Source organism: Taudactylus pleione, unplaced genomic scaffold (assembly GCF_031769625.1).
Source record: "Taudactylus pleione unplaced genomic scaffold, aTauple2 ptg000138l, whole genome shotgun sequence".
In the NCBI taxonomy this organism is placed as follows: domain Eukaryota; kingdom Metazoa; phylum Chordata; class Amphibia; order Anura; family Myobatrachidae; genus Taudactylus; species Taudactylus pleione.
Genome location: NW_028284540.1, coordinates 14,848,610 through 14,867,500, shown reverse-complemented (window position 1 = coordinate 14,867,500; position 18,891 = coordinate 14,848,610). Strand labels below are relative to the sequence as shown.

The following is an 18,891-nucleotide window of genomic DNA, read 5'->3' as shown; positions in this document are numbered from 1 at the left end:
AGCGGGAACGTTCAGTCCGGCGGCGGAGGGGAGGAGTGAAGACCTCCCGAAGACAAGTGAAGAGCGGCACGGCAACAGTTCCGGTGGCCGCGCAAGAGGTCAGAAGACGGCGTGATCAAGAAGGAAGAGGCAGCGCCGCTGGCCATGACTGGCCAGCGGCAGAAGACTGAAACTGAGGACCGGAGAGGACAGCGGGGGTGGAAAGCAAAAGAGCTACTGAAGCTCCACCCCGCAGCCTTTTCCATCGTACCAGTAGGCGGTCCTAGGCCACCGTTATTTTATCCCTCCCTAGACCACCAGGTTGTCGGGCACTAGGCCTGTGGGATAAATTCAGGCAATAGGCCTGTGGGTATATACGATCACAAAGTATTGTAATATAAAATTCAATACCGTACAACACCCCACCTATAACGGAATGGGTAGGAATGGCCTGCGGACGGGATGTCGGCCATCAGAAGACTGAAAGCGATATCCCGATCTGCAAAATCCTGACGGGCTGGTAAGTATACTTACCCTCTCCTTGTCCCTAACCCTTCCCCTGTGGTGCCTAACCCTAACCTCCCCTGCAGGTGTCTAACCCAAATCGCCCCCCTCCCCTAGGGGTGCCTTACCTTAATCCTCTCTTTCTGCACCCTAAAAACCCTCCCGGAGTGATTCCTAATCTCCCCCGGTGGTGCCTAACTCCCCCTCTCTATAGCCTAACCCTAACCTCCCAACCACCTTCCCCGCGGGTGCCTAACCCTAACGTCCCCACGGGAGTTGCATAACCTCACATCCCCGCTAAGCCACATATTCACATACTTGCCTTCGGAACAGCGGCGTTGGTATGTCGACGTCCGGCATTGTGACTACATCCCCCTTTAACATCTTTCATCACTGAGAGATTTCCTGCGTATTGCTTACAGCAGTCATCACCTGTTAAAATAAATGTGGTTTATTTAGTAATTATGGTTATGGATATTAATTTAAGGCATTACAATTAAATTTTAGAGTTTAGCATTAATTTGGGATGCTTGTATAATCATGATGTGATATATATTTATTTGGGTTGTTTTAAAGTAAATAAGATTTTCACTCTTGTAGATATTTCATAGCTGAAAGCAACAAAAGCCACCTGCTTGATAGTTGCTTTCACTTCCAAGTTTTTTTAGTGCATTTATGTATTCGTGTCAGGGATGTGTACAATTCATTGGATTGTAAAAAAACCCTTTATGTGGGAGGGATAGTATTTTAAATGAATCATGTCCTAATATATAATCTATACATTTCCCAGTATCTTTTTACTGCAAAGGGGTTTGGGCGAACAATTGTACTTACAAGGCCTGGTTCTGAGTTGCACTTAAACAGTCGCAAGTCTGCCTGCATTCTATAAATTTATTGTATGTGTGACCGCCTTGTTGCCATCTAGTAACACACATCCAGCTGTAGGAGAAGCATTTGAGATGTGTATGACTCGTAGGCCTCATAATTACTGAAAATTGTTTTTGCAGTTTAAAGCACATGTGCAGTTTGCTGAAAAAAAAAATCACGCAGGATGCGTTTGCATTTCAAATTGCACATAAAATATCATCTGGTATCATAAACCTATAAAAATGAAATTATTTAGACTGCTGTCCCTCGTGTGTCATTAGTTTTCACTTCGGACTGGTGATTAGGATGTATTGTTGGAATTGTCATCTATTAGATACCAAGACCCGTATTACACAGGATTCTGCTGCCTGTGTTTGTTTTACTACAGGTCTGTTAATATGCTCCTGCATGTTTATTGGTGACATTGGTGCATGTTTTTTTTCAAGTTTACTCTCTACCAAAGTAAAATTTGGCAGTACTTTGTTATGACTTCCTGATGAACGCCTGGAAAAAGTAGCCACACAGTAAAGAAGCCGCTTTTTTTAACCATACAATTTGAGTGTTTATTGGAGAAAAAGCCCTTTGTTCCAAAATGTTTACTGTCCTAATACCTCTACACAGAAGCAATCTATATCCTTGGAGATGTATCATTGTGTATTCTGGTCTTTGAGGAGACTATATATAAAGGTTGCAATATATTCGAGAATGTAGACTGTGGTTAAGATTGGTTGGAAATTAAATATTTTATTTTATTTCTGGTTAATATAAGTGGTTTGTTTCAACTACAGAGAGCAAATCCTCCGTGTGAAGGCAGAAGAAGACAAAATCCCTCTACTTGTGGTGGGTAACAAATCTGATCTGGAGGATAGAAGACAAGTGTCTGTGGATGAGGCCAGAGGCAAGGCTGACGAGTGGGGTGTGCAGTATGTGGAAACATCCGCCAAAACAAGAGCCAACGTAGATAAGGTGGGTGTGTTTCATCTTCGCTTCGGTGTGTAAAATGTGTTTTTTGTTTTGTTTTGTTTTTTAGATTGTTGGCTTTTATTTTGGTCAAGTGGAGGAGTTAGGGGGCTCAAACCGTTAATCTCGTCTAGGTCCATGTCCTGTCTTCTCATTATTATTATTGTCCTTTATTTATATGGCGCCACAAGGGTTCTGCAGCGCCTCACAAAGTACATAAACAAATGAGCAAACAAGAAGACAGGTACTTATAGTACAATACAATGCAGGACAAGGATATAAACATTGTTGCAATAGCGATCACATCACTGAAAAGCAGCAGGGCATCAGCAACCAAGTGTTAAGTGCCTTTGTGAGACATTTTATCTGGCAGCCTGCCAGCTGCAGATGTCTGCGGCATACACTCTGAGATTTTTCACAGTGTATTAGCCCGACATCTGCGCTCCGCCCTCGGGGGAGGAGACATTTCACTATTCCTTCCATGGGAAGGAACACCGGAAATGTCTGTTTATTGGTCGCGGCTGGCATACACTGCCCGATGCAGCCGACAGTTTAACTCATAAATATTGCATCGGACGGCATGCTGGACAATCCGGCATGCCCGACCGAGCAATATTTAACCCTCGGTCGCCCACACACACGCTACAATTGTCAGGGCGATCCGTGGATATCGCGCGGATTGCCCCGATAATTGTAGAGGGAGAAAAGGAGAGGTCCATGAACAGAAACTTGGGTAACACCTACCATTAGTGGAGACGGGGGCGAAGAGGTGACATGAGAGGAGACACAGAAGGAACGGTCAGACAGGTAGGACGACAGCCAAGTTAGGGCAGTATCATGTACACCAAGAGAGTGTAGGATCTGCATGAGGAGAGGGTGGTCCGAGTCAAAATCAGCAGAGGGTTCAAGGAGAATGATCAGAGAGTAGTGGCAATACCCTGAATTGGCAACAAGGAGGTCATTGCTGACTATTTGTAAGCGGAGTTTCAATGGAGTGGAATGGAAGCCAGACTGAAATGGGTCAAGCAGGGAGTGTGAGGAAAGAAAGATGGTTGTAAACAACACGCTCAAGGAGTTTGGAAACAAAAGGGAGGCGAGAGATGGGTCAGTAGTTGCAGAGAGTGTTAGGATCGAGGGTAGGTTTTTTTAAGAACGGGGGAGACCAGGGCATGTTTGAATGAAGAATGAACAGTGCCAGAAGAGAGGGAGAGATTGAGGAGGTGGGCAAGATGGGAACAGCCACAAGGAGAGAGGTAGCGGAGGAGGCGGGAAGGGATAGGGTCAAGTGGGAAGGATTGGGTGAGGGCCATGACTTCCTCTCCAGATACAGGGGAGAAGGATGTCAGTCGGTAAGATGGATGGGGAGGGGTAGTCAGGGTAAGGAGGGGGAGGAGTGCTGGGGGTCTGGTGGGATATAATGTCCTGATGTATGGAGTCAATTTTAAACGTAAAGGCAGAGAGTGAGGAAGGGGTGGGCAGAGGAGGGAGTTGAAAGTAGCATAGAGACGCTGGGGGTTTGATGACTGGGAAGAAATTAGATTTTTGAAATATGACTGTTTAGAGAGGGAAAGGGCAGCACTGTAGGATGAGAGCAGGTCGTGAACACTTTTGCAGGTATCTGGTGCATTTGGGGTGCCAGGGTTGAGGTGTGCATCTGCGGGGGTGAGCGTGATCGCCGTAGCAACATAGTCAAGAGCACAAGTATGGAAGGCATTGTATAGGGAAGTGGCCTGTTCAGGGCAGGATAGAGAAAGGATAGGGGAGAGAAGCGAGTCAAGCAGGGAGAAAAAAAGCAAGTGTCAGTAGACTCAATGTTACCCTTAGTATTGGTAACCTTAGGAGGTAGAGGAGGGCATGGAGAGAGGGATAAGTTAATAGAGAGAAGGTGATGGTCAGACACGGGGAATGGGGAATTGGAGTAATCAGAAATATCACAGCGGTGAGTGAAGACCAGGAGTTTAGAGGAAGAGGATTATGTGGGTGTCAATTGGAATATTAAAATCACTTAGGATAATGGAGGGAAGGTCAGAGGAGAGAAGTGACGGAGCCAGGAAGCAAAGTTGTCAAGGAATTTGGAGGGAGGGCCATGGGGACAGTAAATGACAGCTACTCGGAGGTGTACTGGTTGTAAGAGGCGTATAGAATGAACTTCAAATGTAGAGAATGTAAGGGATGCTTCTGATGGAATTGGTATGTGAGACCGACAGACTGGATCCAGGTGGTCAAAATCCCGACGCCTGGATCCCGACAGGGTTAACATACCGACACTTGGTGGTCGGCATGCTAACCCTCTCCCTACCCTAACCCTCCCTGGTGCCTGAACCTAACCTCCCCCCATAGTGTCTAAATCTAACCTCTCCCTCCCCGCATCCTAATCCTATCCCTCCCTCCTTAGTGCCTAACCCTTACCCTCTCTCCCCACCCCGCTACTTACCTTTCGGCATCCTTGCGGTCGGGATGCCGGTGCCGGGATTGTGACACGGGTCGGTATTCTGGCGCCGGGATGCCGAAGGCATACCCTTCCTAGGGTATGAGATGGTATGAGTAACTGGGGGATAGAAGGACCCCAACACCACCACCATGGAGACCCCCAGGCCGAGGAGTGTGGGAGAAGGTGAGGCCCCCAGAGGAGAGAGTTGTCAGAGAAGTGATGTCACAGGGTGTGGACCAGTTTATTACAGACCGATCTGGCATTCCAGAAAGCACAGGATAAAGTTACCGTTTGTGGAAGAGATGTGAATGAAATTATCAGGTTTGCTGTAGCGGGAGGTGAAACCAATTTGGGGAACCAAGACGAATAGTGTGTAGTGATCGTGTGGGCTCCAGTGCTAGGAGGGGAACTTGTAGGAGGTGGGCAGGGAGGGAGTTAATTGAGATGTGGATGGAGGTGGGGTGAAGTGACAGGGAGAAGGAGGGTGGAAGTGGGGGGGGGATTAGCAGTGGGGTAGTAGGACCCCGGTAAGGGTAGAAGAGCATGAAAGTGGAGTAATGGGAGAAGAGGGGGTGGAAGGCAGACAGAGGAGGGGAGATAAGGGGAGGACGAAGTGGAAGAGACCAGGGGGAAAGGATAAAGGTGGAAGCAGGGGGCAGAACAAAGGATTAGGTAGACACTGAGTGAAGGGGGGAGTTGAAGAAAACCTGTCATGGTAAGGATGAGTTGAATAGGGGAGGAAAACTGAAAGTAGGAATGAAGTATGAATGTGAGAGGAAGTGCAGGAGATTTCAAGAAATGCAAGTAATGGTACAGTGTAGGTGTCTGCACAACAAAAGTTTATAAATTAGTATAATAAAAGTGGAGATTTACTGGGAGCAGAAATTGATTATTAAAATTGACAGTGGTAGTAGCTAGATGATGTGAGTCTATGCAAAATAGCTAAGGTTAAAAGACATTATTAGGGAGATAAACTGATTTCTCCTTCATCCACTAGGGGACACTGGAGTTCAAGACAGTGGGGTATAGACGGTGGTAGAGTAGAGCCTGGCACCTTAAATAATTTAGAAGTGTGACTGGCTCCTCCCCCTCTATGCCCCATCAGCCCCAATTTTTAGAATGTGCCCGAGAGAGCCGGTCGCACATCAGGCTGTCTCCAGCCTTTTTCATATTTTTTAATTTTTATTTAACACTGAGGACAGGCAGGCTGCTTGCTGTGGCAGTCTGCCTGCTACGTGGGAGCCGCCGGGAAGGGCACCACACGGCTACTGCAGCCTGTGTCCGGTGACCCTGAGGAGGGGGCACACACAAAGGAGTCATCGGACCCCGAGAAGACCCGCCACTGCTGACACCGGCATGTGTCCGGGTTCCTCTCCGCCCCCTCAGCCCAGCATCCCGGCCGCAGCAGCTGTAAGTATGACCACTGCTCCTGATGAGCAGGAGCAGTGGAAGTATAGCTGGGCTCAGTGACACTGTCACTGTTAGGAGGGCCCGACTTTCCCCTCCCCCCGCACCACCCTCTCCCCGACTTCGGATCTCCAGGTCAAGGGGGTTACCAGGTGCTGGACACGAGGGCGCAAATTACAGCCCTGGTCGTCGCTGGGGCTGCTGGAGCGAAATGGCGCGTCATGCAATCTAGCGGCGCCTATTATAGTCGGGCTCCCTCCTCACTGCCGCGCTGTTTGCACCACGCGGCTGTCGGTGCTGCTGCATAGGAGAGCTCGTTAGCAGCGCCGATGGCGCTTGCCCTCCTCACACAAGGCGGGCTGCTGTGGCTAATAAGTCCCGCTGTCTTAATCAGCGCACGGACCCGGCGTCGAGACCCGCCCTAAACAAACACTTATGGCGCGTCCTGCAACAGCGGCGCCATTTGTAAGGGTTCTCCCCCTTATTGCTCCGCAGCAGCACTTGGAGCATAGCCGGCAAGCACAGCGCTGAGCATTTCACAGGAGCAGTGGACATTCTTTTAAGATGCGAGGAGCCAAGTTTTTACTCGTCACAGTGATGTATGCAGCGCGGACCAGCGCCTGCAAGGGAGCGCGCTTCCCTCTTAAGGTCAATATAAACAACTCCCTCTTTTATTAAGAGTGGTCCGTTGTGTAGCACAGCGCTGACTCACTCCTGCTCGGGGGAGAAAATGAAAGTACGGGTCCCGCCGCTAGGTGTAGCCGGCTGAGTCCGGGTCTCCTGCCCCTCCCCCCACAAGGGGGAGATGTGTATTGAAGCTCCGTTAACTGTAGGTCAGGTAAGTGACAGACGGCTGACTGCACTATCACTTACAAAAAGCGCTGGAGCTCTCACAGTAGGTACAGCGCCAGTCGCACTGAGGCAGCCTGTATATATTTAACAGGGCAGCACAGACTGTGTAATGGTTAGCATTGCTGCCTCACAGCACTGAGGTCATGGGTTCGTTTCCCACTATGACCCTGTGTGGAGTTTGTATATTCTCCCTGTGCTTGTGTGTGTTTTATAACAGCGTAGCTGTTAGTCTGCTGAGGCGGTGCTTTAATGTATAAGCTCCGGCGCTAGCTACTTCGGGGCACTTGTGTTTAAGCCGCTTCGGCGCCCTCCACAGCAGTATAGCTCATTGCCCTAACACCTGCTGCTCTGATGGATATGTCTAGCCTTTTGCTGCCCCTCCCTCAACCTTGCGCTTAGGTGCACTATGACTCCGCTTTATGCGGTTCTGTTGAGGGGACAGCTTATGTTAGCCGGGACTCTTCCAGGCTAGCATGGACATTTTGCGCACACAGCGCGGTATAACTTTACCCTAGCGCAGTGTAAGAGTCATCTCTGTCACTTCTGCAGATCGCTCCCCGTGTCCCGGCGCCTACAATGTACGTGTTGTGTGTGTGTGTGTATGTAGATGTATATGTAATCCCATATAGGGTGTGTGTGTATGTATATATATGTGTGCTTTGGCAGCACATATACAAAAATATTGAAACGATATCTGTGGGTGAGGAGAACTCTCCATTGGGTTGGGTCTCAACCCAGCGTTGGCTGAGGTGGCAGGCCTTGGGTCAGGTCTTCCCGAATCATCCATTCTCAGGAACAATAATCCCATATTGGGCTTACCATCCCTGTGGCCTAGCATTAGAGGCTGGGACGGCCACTTCTTTAGCTGTGTTAATAGCAACAGCAGGCCTTTATCCCCTGTTTAGATGGGGGGATTGCGCTGTGGTTTTTCCCAAGGGAGAGGTCTCCATTTTAATATGTTGGGAAGGCTCTGTTAGAATACAGCTCACTTTTTGGGGACAGTAATCCCTTAAATTTGTGGATTGTTACTCTTCTGCACACATATATAGCTCAACTGATTAAGGCGAGCACTCCAGTAACAGAAGGGTCCCAGGTTCGATACCAGTCTGGGACAGCACGCTGATAAAATATCCTGCCCATTACACCGTAGCAGGCTGATGGCTACACGCAACACTTGAGCAGTCTCCCTGCGTTGAGGTAAGCCACATGTATTTATACTAAGCCCTGCTATAGAACATATACGTGCTGGAGTCCTGTGGCTCAGTTCTTTCCTTCCATGGCTCTAACTATTGCTCATGTTCTAATTTTAAATATTATCGTCACCTACTAATCTTGTATGTAGGTATGCATATGTGGAGATATATATATCGCTTCTTATCCTTATCATAAGGCAGAGGTAGGATCTGTTATCAGTTTTATGTCTGGTACCTAGCTTATTTAAAAGAAGGATTCTGCAATTGAAGTCTGGACTCTCCTCATCCAGTAGTTGGTACAATAACTCCGCTTTACACCATCTCTCCCTAAGGATTTGTATGTGGGTGTGGAAGCCGCCTGGGATTACCAAAGGTGTCAGCTTATCCATATATATATATGTGTATGTGTATATATATATATATATATATATATATATATATATATATGTATATGTGTGTGTATATATATATATATACATATGTATGTGTGTATATATATATATATATATATTAAATGGTGGCTCTGTGATAGACATTGCTTCTATTATGAACCCTATACATGACTGGGGCCTTCTTGTATATAAAGATATGTACTTACATCCTCCTGGGGTTATAGTTCCTTCTTGTTAGTCCCTATCTATGGCGCCCTCCTTTAGGGTGATCTATGATTATTTTAACTTTGCACTTGGTAGCAAACTTATAAGACACTGGGAATGCAGGATATAGCAGGACATATATAAATATAGCATGCTGATCTCCCGATGCAGGAGTCTGACAAGTTAACTTGCTATGTTGGCACTACTCTTCCTTTCAAAGAGATGGCCTTCTTATGCAACTATGTTTGTCTGTATGTACGGGTATATATATACTGATATATTCCCATTCCTTGTATGCATATTTTCTAATAATTGGAAAAACCTGGTTTTTAACCCTATTGGTTATCACTACAGATATGTCCCTTCCTTTCTCGGGATAACTAATGCACTCTGTCTATGTACAGGTACCCTTCTCAGTATAGATTCCGGTACTCCATATTATTGTCTTGTCACATATCTCAATAACATGAGTCTCTAAAGGGCCACTAGGTACATTCTATCTGTCCATAGAGAATACAGGTTCTATTCTGTAATCAGGGATTCATTTGTTAAATTACATGAAGGCCTAGGGCCCCCGCCGATATAGGCTGGGTCAGGCCTGGATTTTATTAGATTGATGGGCGTAATACACACTTCTCCATTATAAGTGTTAATGTACTGATACTTAAACTAGTAGACCGTTTTGTGGTATAGGTATAATGTCTATATGGATACACATCCCTAATATAACAAGCTCAGGTATAGAGTCCTGTTGAACGACCTTCCTGCCTCCACTAACATTTTGCTAGTTTATACAGTGTTTTCTACTGCAACATCTCCAGACTGAAGTCCGTGCTGTAGAGCATTGGGTCTTAGCCCACTGAAGCTACTCCCTATACCTGACGGGGCACGTTGCTGTGAGATGAAAAAGGTCAGTGACATTCTACATAGCGTCCAGAGGGCTTTTGGCCGCTCACAGGTAAGCGGGCTTACCCCACTAATGCTCAACCTGTCATTGCATAGCTGCTTTCTCCCTTATGCACCCTAGCTGCGGTCCTAGCAGCCATCTGCTCTTTTAATCAGTTGGCTCTACACTTTAGAGCTTCCCTGGTGCATAGTTTCATCATTGAGATTAGTGACACTCTTCTATTAGATCTGTTGGGATTATGGACTGAAGCGCTTTGAGGGTCTAGTGCACATCTTTACATTAAAGTGTGACAGTCAATATGTCCTACGCAGGGGGCCTGGTGGATTTCCTGTTCAGTCTCTGTGGATGTTTTCATCACATTGACGGGTACCTGACTGGTACCTTCAGGGTTGTCCTAGTGCTCTAGCCTTGTGGTATGGAATGCTTCCCTATATTGGTAGCTTCCTGGGTGGCTGTTGCATCCGTGCTCTTTAACTACTAGGGTATCCTGGTTGTTTCACACTATGTTCAGGCCAGCGGTTGGTACTGACTACGCACTTCCATCATGTTGGAAGTTGTCTGTTGTTTTGGAGTTTGTGGCTGTGATTTGCTTTTCGACTGCAGGTGTTCAGTCGCTGTTTTCTACTCTGTTTTCAGAATGGGCTGTTCTGCTGTCTGACCCTCTTGACAGGTATTGTAATCTCAATCCTCTCGAAGCTGCCTCGGCCTCATTCCCAGTGTGATCTCCACTCGTTGGAGACTTCTATGGTCTCTCCCTTCCGCTGGTTTACAACTTTGTAGTAGTTGGACTTCCAGAATGGTTCATGGTGACTGTTCGGCCTTGACTTTTACCTCTCTGCATACTCTGTTAGGAGTCTGTGGACAGGATCAGCTCTGTTTCTGTAGATTGGTATCGTTATACTTGTATCTTTATGACTATGTCCAACAGTGCTGGTATTCTGCTATCTGCGACTGTTGCAGCTTTCTGTTTCCGAATCTGGTACGGTTTTCTCGAGTTTTGTTCTCGGGTTACTGCCCTTCTCATATGGATTCGGGTTGGAGTTCTCTGCTCCCAACAGTCCGGCTTGGTCTGTTTTCAGCTGAGCTTACAGCGTTATGATGCTTCTCACCTGAGGGTGTTTTCTCGCTAGCCGCTTATTCCATTCTATTTACGCTGTAAGTTGTGGTATTTCTGTGTCTGTTCCGCAGGGAGCTCTGGTTGTCTCCTGGCTCACGACACTTGATCCTCAGCTCTTGCCTTTCCGTTGAACCTCTGGTTCTTGGCGGTCCCTGTTCGGTTGGCCAAAGGGTTGGCATGTTCTCCGCGCTTCCCACCCAGGAGGCTGGCTTTGGGACGTCCCCACTGTCTTGAACTCCAGTGTCCCCTAGTGGATGAAGGAGAAAACAGGATTTGGGTACTTACCGATAAATCCCTTTCTCCGATTCCACAGGGGACACTGGACGCCCGCCCGCCCAGCGCTGTATACCTGCCAGTTGTTTGGTTCCTTCTATGGTTGTGTGACTGCATGATTCCCTGCAGTGGTTTCCTCTGTTCTCCTTCAGTCGGTCTTGTTCCGTTCTGTGGTCTTCTCCTTCTCCTCGTTTTCCTGTTGTCCTCAGTCTCTTCTCGGGCTCAGTTCTTAAACTGGGGCTGATGGGGCATAGAGGGGGAGGAGCCAGTCACACTTCTAAATTATTTAAGGTGCCAGGCTCTACTCTACCACCGTGTATACCCCACTGTCTTGAACTCCAGTGTCCCCTGTGGAATCCGAGAAAGGGATTTATCGGTAAGTACCAAAATCCTGTTTTTAGCACAGATAAAGTATGCATTGAGATAATTATGTAAACTGGAGAGCCAGCACAATTAGAAGCAAGTGAGGCACAAGGTTTTTGTAGTGACCAATCAAAGTCCAGTGATGGATGTCCTGGTTATGTAGTCTGCTGGAACTTGCAGTAAAGAGATTGTGAACTCACATTTGGTGATCCAACTTTGTCCATATATAGTTTAGGTTGTTGAAAGAGTGAAGTTAGATTGTGTTTTTTTTTAACACCAAAATTAGATTTAAAAAGTAAATTGCACTTTGACTTGAGCACTTATGATATTCAGCACTACAGCCTAATGATCCAAATGCACCAGATATCTGCAAAAGTGTTCACGAACCGCCGAGCGACAGTGGAGAAGGTCACGCTCTAAGGCAGATTTTCTCCATTTCAAATTTATGCTCTCATCCTACTGTGCTGCCCTTTCCCTCTCTAAACAGTCATATTTCAAGCACCTCATCTCCTCCCAGTCCTCAAAGCCCCAGCGTCTCTTCACCACCCTGAACTCCCTCCTCTGCCCACCCCCTCCTCGCCTACCCTCCTTGGTCTCTGCCCTTGACTTTGCTACCTACTTTACATCTAAAATTTACTCCATACGTCAGGTTATCACTTCCCACCAGTCCCCCAACACTACACCTCCTCCTTTCCCGGATCATCCCTCCCCTTCCATTTTAACTACACTGACATCCTTCTCCCCTGTATCAGGAGTGGAAGTCATGACCCTTATGCAGGATGCTACTAAGACCCTAATACACTCACTTGTCATCTCCAGATTGGATTACCGTAACCTCCTACTATCTGGCCTCCCCAATTCCCATCTCTCTCCTCTCCAGTCTGTCCTCAATGCTGCCGCTCGACTCATCTTTCTCTCCAAACGTTCTACATCTGCCTCCCCTCTCTTACAAGCTCTCCACTGGCTCCCCTTCCCCTTCAGAACCCAATTCAAGGTTCTCACACTCGCTTACAAAGCCCTCACACATTCCTCTCCCATTTACATCTCTGACCTCCTCTCCCTTCACTCTCCTGTCCGCCCTCTTTGTTCAACAAATGCACGCCGCCGCCTCTCCTGCCAACTGATTACTTCCTCCCACTCCCGCCTCCAAGACTTTGCCTGTGCTGCTCCCCACCTTTGGAACTCTCTCCCTCTCCCCATCAGACTCTCCACCTCTCTACAATCCTTTAAACTGGCTCTCAATACTCACTACTTCATCAATACTTTCCAGCTCTCATCCTAACTTGCTGCTACATGCGGCCTCCTCCCAGTCTTCCCCATCGGTATCATGCCTGTATGTCTGCCCTCCCCTTGAGAATGTAAGCTCTTACGAGCAGGGCCCTCTACCCTCTTGTGCTTCTCCTTACTTTATTTTCATCTACTTCTTACCCACCACTAGGACACCTAACACTTGGTTGCTTATACTCTGCTGCTTATTTGGGTGTTATGGCCACCAATTATCAATGTATATTATCCATGTCCTTGTCCTGCATTGTATTGTATTGTACTGTAAATCAGTTTTTTGGTTATGTACTTTGTAAGGCGCTGCGGAACACTTGTGGCACCATATAAATAAGCAAAATAATAATAATAATAATGAACCTTGCATGGGAAACCTGGCATGTGAATCCACTGATTGCTAACAACCACCTTGACAACCTGGGAGTACAATCCTCTCTTGCTCTCATCCAAAGTTTTTGAGGTGTATTAATCAGTGACTGAGATCCACATATGCAGCTACTTATTTTATATGATTTTGTGATGAAATCCCGAAAATGTGACCAGCCAGCGGCCATTGATGAGAACTACTGCTCTAGTCGCTTTGTATGGTCTCAGCAAATCTTATTATTTTTTTTTTTATAGGTGTTCTTTGACCTCATGAGGGAAATCCGAACAAAGAAAATGTCTGAGAATAAGGACAAAAATGGGAAGAAAAGTGGTAAAAGTAAGAAGAGCTTTAAACAACGATGCTGTCTACTGTAATCCTGAGCCGGAGGGACCGACCTGTGAAGGGCTGCAGGGACCGACCTGTGAAGGGCTGCAGGGACCGAGATCCCTGCTGAGAACCCACTTTCCCATTTTATAATGCAACAAATAGTATTTAATTCATTCTGTGCTAAAGACTAGCAGCAAGAGCTGGTGCTGTCCCTCTTTATGCGAGAGTGGTATGTTCCACCTCATCCATACATTATCTGGGTTTCTAATTCTCTTCCTATTCTTTTGCCGAAAGAACAAAGTTTTACTCACAGAATTAAACATTTCATGCAAGAAACAGCACTATGAAGGATTGACCTTTTGAGTACTGCGTTCCACTACATATACTAAACTTCATATAGAACTGGCAGAGACCTACATAGAATTACATTTGTATAGTTAGGACAATTCTTACACCTTGATTACAGTCCATTTGCTTCTGTGAACAGCAATGTGCTCTTAATCTTTTTCTCTTAGGAATGAATAGGTCAAGGCATTGTCAGCCCCGGGATATTGTTCAATAAATATGGAGAAATCCATTTTTTTTTCTCTCTTAAAAACTCAGGTTCTGCTGCAGTCTTTCAGTTGCCAATGTTTATTTTCATTGCAGACTGATCTGCACGTTTCATTTGTTATTAAACAAAGCCTCCAAAATGTTCACAATATTGAAATTTTTTCAAACACTGAAGTCTCTGCAGAAATAGGTCCAGCAGTAAAAGGTTCTGCCCAGTTTTCTGTACAGGTTTCTTCCAGCCACCGTCCTTTCCTAGGACGTAATACATATATTGACTAATTGTATTCATTATCAGGCCAAGTCTATTGTAAGGATTTATATATATATATATATATATATATATATATATATATATATATATATATATATATATATATAGAATTTATTTTTTTTTCCTTTTTTTAACTACAATAACTTTTTTACAAGTATTTTCTTCAGAGAGGGGTTTATTAACATTCTCATGTGTATATATACAAGAGCAGTCTTTATCATACAGTCCTCCTAAGTTAAAGGCCACAAACAAACTATAAATTGGTCATTATTCTGGCAAAAATATTTTATTTAAAATTTTGTGTAAAGCACCATTTGTTATTTTAATGTCTGCTTACAGAGAGTGTAAGCAGTATTTATACAAAGCAAAAATAATCTATAAGGTTCACAGTGTTGCTTTAGAACAGTGGTCGTCAACCTTAGTTGGGGTGTGAGCTACTCAAGAAAAATGAAACCACCTGAAGAGCTAGCAAAAATTAAAAAAAAATAATAATCTAAATCTGGCTAATAACTGAAAAATTGAATATCATTTAAAAAAAAATGTAATAGAAAACAAGAATGAATTTAATGAATACAGTGATATTGTTGCACATTTCACTTTTAAGTACCGTCTCCGAGAAGGTAAGTGCAGTACAGGAGCAAAAGATATATAGACAGGGCTGGGCGGGAGTCACTTGCCCCAAATCATGTCCAGACAGTGTCCATCACGTATCTCCCCAGTGTTTACCGCACCACAGCACTGTGCACTCTCTCCAGCTCTTACCATATAACAGCGCTGTCCCCGTCCCAAGCTCTCACCACAAATCGGCACTGTCCCCTCCCCAGCTCTCGCCTCATCTCATCTCGAGTGGCTCGGTAATGGTTTCCTAGTGACTGCAGAAGATAATGTGACTGAGCTGGGAGGGTGCTGCACAGACTGGTGACTCCGATCCCGTCACTATAAGAACAGCTGTTGCTCAGGAAGTGCAACTTAGGGATGAGTTCCGGTGTCCATCACGTATTGTGCCACCCTACGGCAATCACCTGACGTGCTTTCCTTAGGCTCCACTCACTGCTTTTTCAGAGGTCACTTCCTCCTAGATTACTCAGCAGTACTGCAGCAAGGTGAGCTACCCAAATTATGGAGCTACGGGTTGTCAACCACTGCTTTAGAATGTATATTTTTCTACCAATTTACAGCCATGTACATATGCCATATGGGTTTCTACCTGCTTCTCTTTAGATGTAATTTATGCTGATTGGACTTTCTGCTGTAGCAGACATAGCATCACTAACTGACATGGTTCAGTGTGCTTTGACTCGTAGTAGCCAATTGGGCTCTTACTGGGATTTATCTACATTTGGTTAGCAAATTAAACTAAACGTCTGATTGCTGGAATAAAGTACAAAGTTCTGTAAGGGCAGAGCTAAACCAGGGAACTAGGACTGTATCTCCCATGGTGCTAAGGCTGAAGCAGAGAGCTTGTCCTTCTGGGAATTGTAGTTCTGCAACAGCTGTAGAGCAGTATGGAGCTTGCTGCAAAATCTAATTTCATTGCTCATATTCCTGAGGTTCCAAAACTGGTATGGTGCATACACACGGTCAGATTTGTTGTCAGATATGAATGTTAACTATTTTAAAAATCGTTCATATCTGAAAGAAAATCTGACGTGGGCCTGCAACAAAGAACGATGCGCGTTCCCGCATCTGACGTCGTCTGTGTTTGCAGTCAGATTTGACGACTTCATTTTAATACTGTCTGAAATAATTCAGATCGTTGGTAAAATCGTTAAATCGTTCATCTGACAGATCTGACCGTGTGTATGCACCATTATAGACTTCATTTTTCCACTGCAGATTTACCATAGGTGAGATACCAAGTTCCTCATTTGTATATATGCCATAGGCCGTGATGGTGAATACCCATCTCACCCCTGCTTCATAGGTTTTGGGGGTAATCTCTAGAATGGACTTTGTGCTGTGAAAGTGACCCAAAAGGTTATAATGACCTCCATGTAAAACTATTCTAACTATAGAAAATCTTAAAATGTAAAGAAAGAATTCCATGTGGAAATTATTTATTTGATCGTATTGCTTTGGACTGTGCAGCGTCAGAAGGAGGAGGTGTCATTCTTAAGCTAAGAGGTGTCCTTAAGAATTAGATCAAGTCCCAAAATATTTATTGGAGACGAATATTATCAGAAAGTTTAATCAAGACACAGTCCTTTGTGTAAAACATAATTGAATTGTATAATTCTTAAAAATACATGGTTTTGATAATATCTGTAATGTTATTAATTATTCCAACAGTATCATGTAGGGAAGTGGTGTCAAACTCGGGCCCTTAAGCTTTTGTGGGACTACATGTCACAGCAGTTTTAGCATGCCCTAATAGCAAAACTGTGGCATTGCATGGTGGGATGTGTAGTTCCACTGCAGCTGGAGGGCCCGAGTTTGACACCACTGATGTAGGGTGATGGGTTTAAATATGCTTCCATATTCTGGTGGGCTGTGTTCACCCAGCATAGAAATCTTAAAAAAAATAAAAATGGATCATTGGTTCCTGGGTCGAACAGTTTAGTGTTCTACATACATTAAAGTCGCCGAGCATTGTACAAAAATCTAAATTTTAAATCTTAGCACATTTTCTAACTAAATAAATTGCAATATTTAAATGATTTTGATTACAACCTACATTTCAAACATATATTTTCCTAATGGTTTCCCTTCAAATGATGATGTAGTTCCAATCGAGAGCCGGAATGTGCCATTGTACTGGAAGTATTACCAGTATTAACTATTTCTATTGATGCCTAAGACCATAGAACTTCATACAATATTGTGCCAACACCTAGAGAATTGATATCAACTTATCTGGAAAAAGTATGTTCAAGAGAATATTTTTGATAGGGATAAATTATACAGTACAAAGTAACTAAAGTCTACTTGTCACCTGCCCACCAAAAGGTGCCTCTTTTGGAAGCTGGAATAATGTTAATGAGACAAAAAGAAATTCATTTGCTAGGGGAATATTGCAGAGGATCTGAGAATTCAGCCAGTAAAATCACTAGGAATAATTGACTTTGTGCCATAGCGATATCACTGGTTCCTGGTGAACTGATTGGTTGCTGTCACTTGAATATCCGTTCCACCCGCAATATGGCCACCTCCATTCTGTGCATTGTAAAGTGTTCTGTTTCTGTTCCTGGCCATCTCCCACACCCTCTCCCTGTGTCATCAGTCAAATTTCCTTCTTGGATATATTCTTTTTCAGCTATGACACAGCGGCTTGGAATTTTCTAAATGTTTATAGGGGGGAAGTTTTCCGCTGTTTATGTTAATTTTTGTTCATGCTAATCGTACTGATTTGTATTTCTACTGTATAATAAATTGGTACATTTTACATTCTAATGTATTGTTGCTTTTGTGAGTCTGCACTTAGGGCCTGATTCAGAGATGTATGTGAATGTAATCGCAACTGCATTGTCTCACGGATTGCAGTTGCTAAAATATAAAGCCTTCCAAAGCATAGCCGTGCATAGGGACGCCTACTGCTGCTTTCTCATATCCGTCCGACAATGTACAGCAGAGTAAACATCAATAACATTGATGCAGATCGGGCAGCCATGTGGCAGGTCTGACCAGCCGCAAACACTGCAGCTCTCCTGGAATGCAGAGAGCTCTGATGCAGCACATAAGATCACAATGGCTAATTTATGCATGCCCATGACGGACACTCCTGCATTTCCCTAGCCACCCTCCCAAATGCTGATTACCTGTCACTCACTTTGCTAGTGAATCCTTTGCGGGTGTGATCGCTAAACAATCAGTGCGCGTGTGCAGTGCGGCTTACACGCATGCACAATGGTATTTAATAGCTCAATCTGCGCAAAAATTGGCAGAGTACATATCTGTATCAGGCCCTTAATACACATCCATAATACAGCGCTCTCTTGACAGCACATTTTTAATGAAAAGATGTAAAATAATCTACCAATTAAATGCATAATCCTTTTTTTAAGAAAAATATTTAATGTCTCTAGTATTATAAACGGGTTACTATATTTTCTACTTTACGTGATGATATACATACTTGAAGTCACCAATAAGTTTTGTGATTGTATAAACGCCAAAAGGTAGATAGGCACAGAACTCTAACTGGGCACGCTTCTAGCATAAGTCAAGATAAAATGGAAAGTTTATTAAAATAAATCAAAATTAGGGCACAGATGAAGGCAAGATTGACGGTAGTAGCCCATAAACTTGTTAAAAAAATTCTGTTGAAGAGACACTTTGGCAAGGTCTTGAGAGAATTTTTTATATAGATCCTAGATCATGGGGAAAAAAATTGACCTGGCCACATTTCTTCTCACAGCTTCCCAGCAATTATGTAAGGGTTCTTTGCTGAGTAAATGTTATTATAATAAACATTAAATATTCAGTTATATTGTTATTGATTTTGTTGTAAGTTTACTCATTGTGATATTAGAGATTCCAATCCCAGAACCATTGTACAATTCCAGCATTTCTGGGATCCAAATCATTGTTATTAAAGGAAAAAGGGTTAACAAAAATAATGAAATTCTGTATTATTGAGAACAATGGAGTTATGTAAGTATGTATAGTAGAGGGAGGAGCCAGGTCAGGAGAGTTTGCAGTTTGGAC

At 44.5% G+C, this 18,891-nt stretch overlaps 1 protein-coding gene across 2 annotated transcripts in view; it reads left to right on the top strand.

Moving 5' to 3' along the window:
* RALB (RAS like proto-oncogene B) overlaps positions 1-17,637 on the top strand; it is an 88,182-nt gene extending 70,545 nt beyond the window's left edge. For both annotated transcript variants that reach the window (XM_088473668.1, XM_088473667.1), the window contains 2 exons: positions 2,139-2,316; positions 13,352-17,637. In XM_088473668.1, the coding sequence (XP_088329794.1) occupies positions 2,139-2,316; positions 13,352-13,471 (298 nt within the window). In that variant the 3' untranslated portion in view covers positions 13,472-17,637. The remainder of the gene's footprint in view (positions 1-2,138; positions 2,317-13,351) is intronic.
* Positions 17,638-18,891: the final 1,254 nt, after the last annotated feature.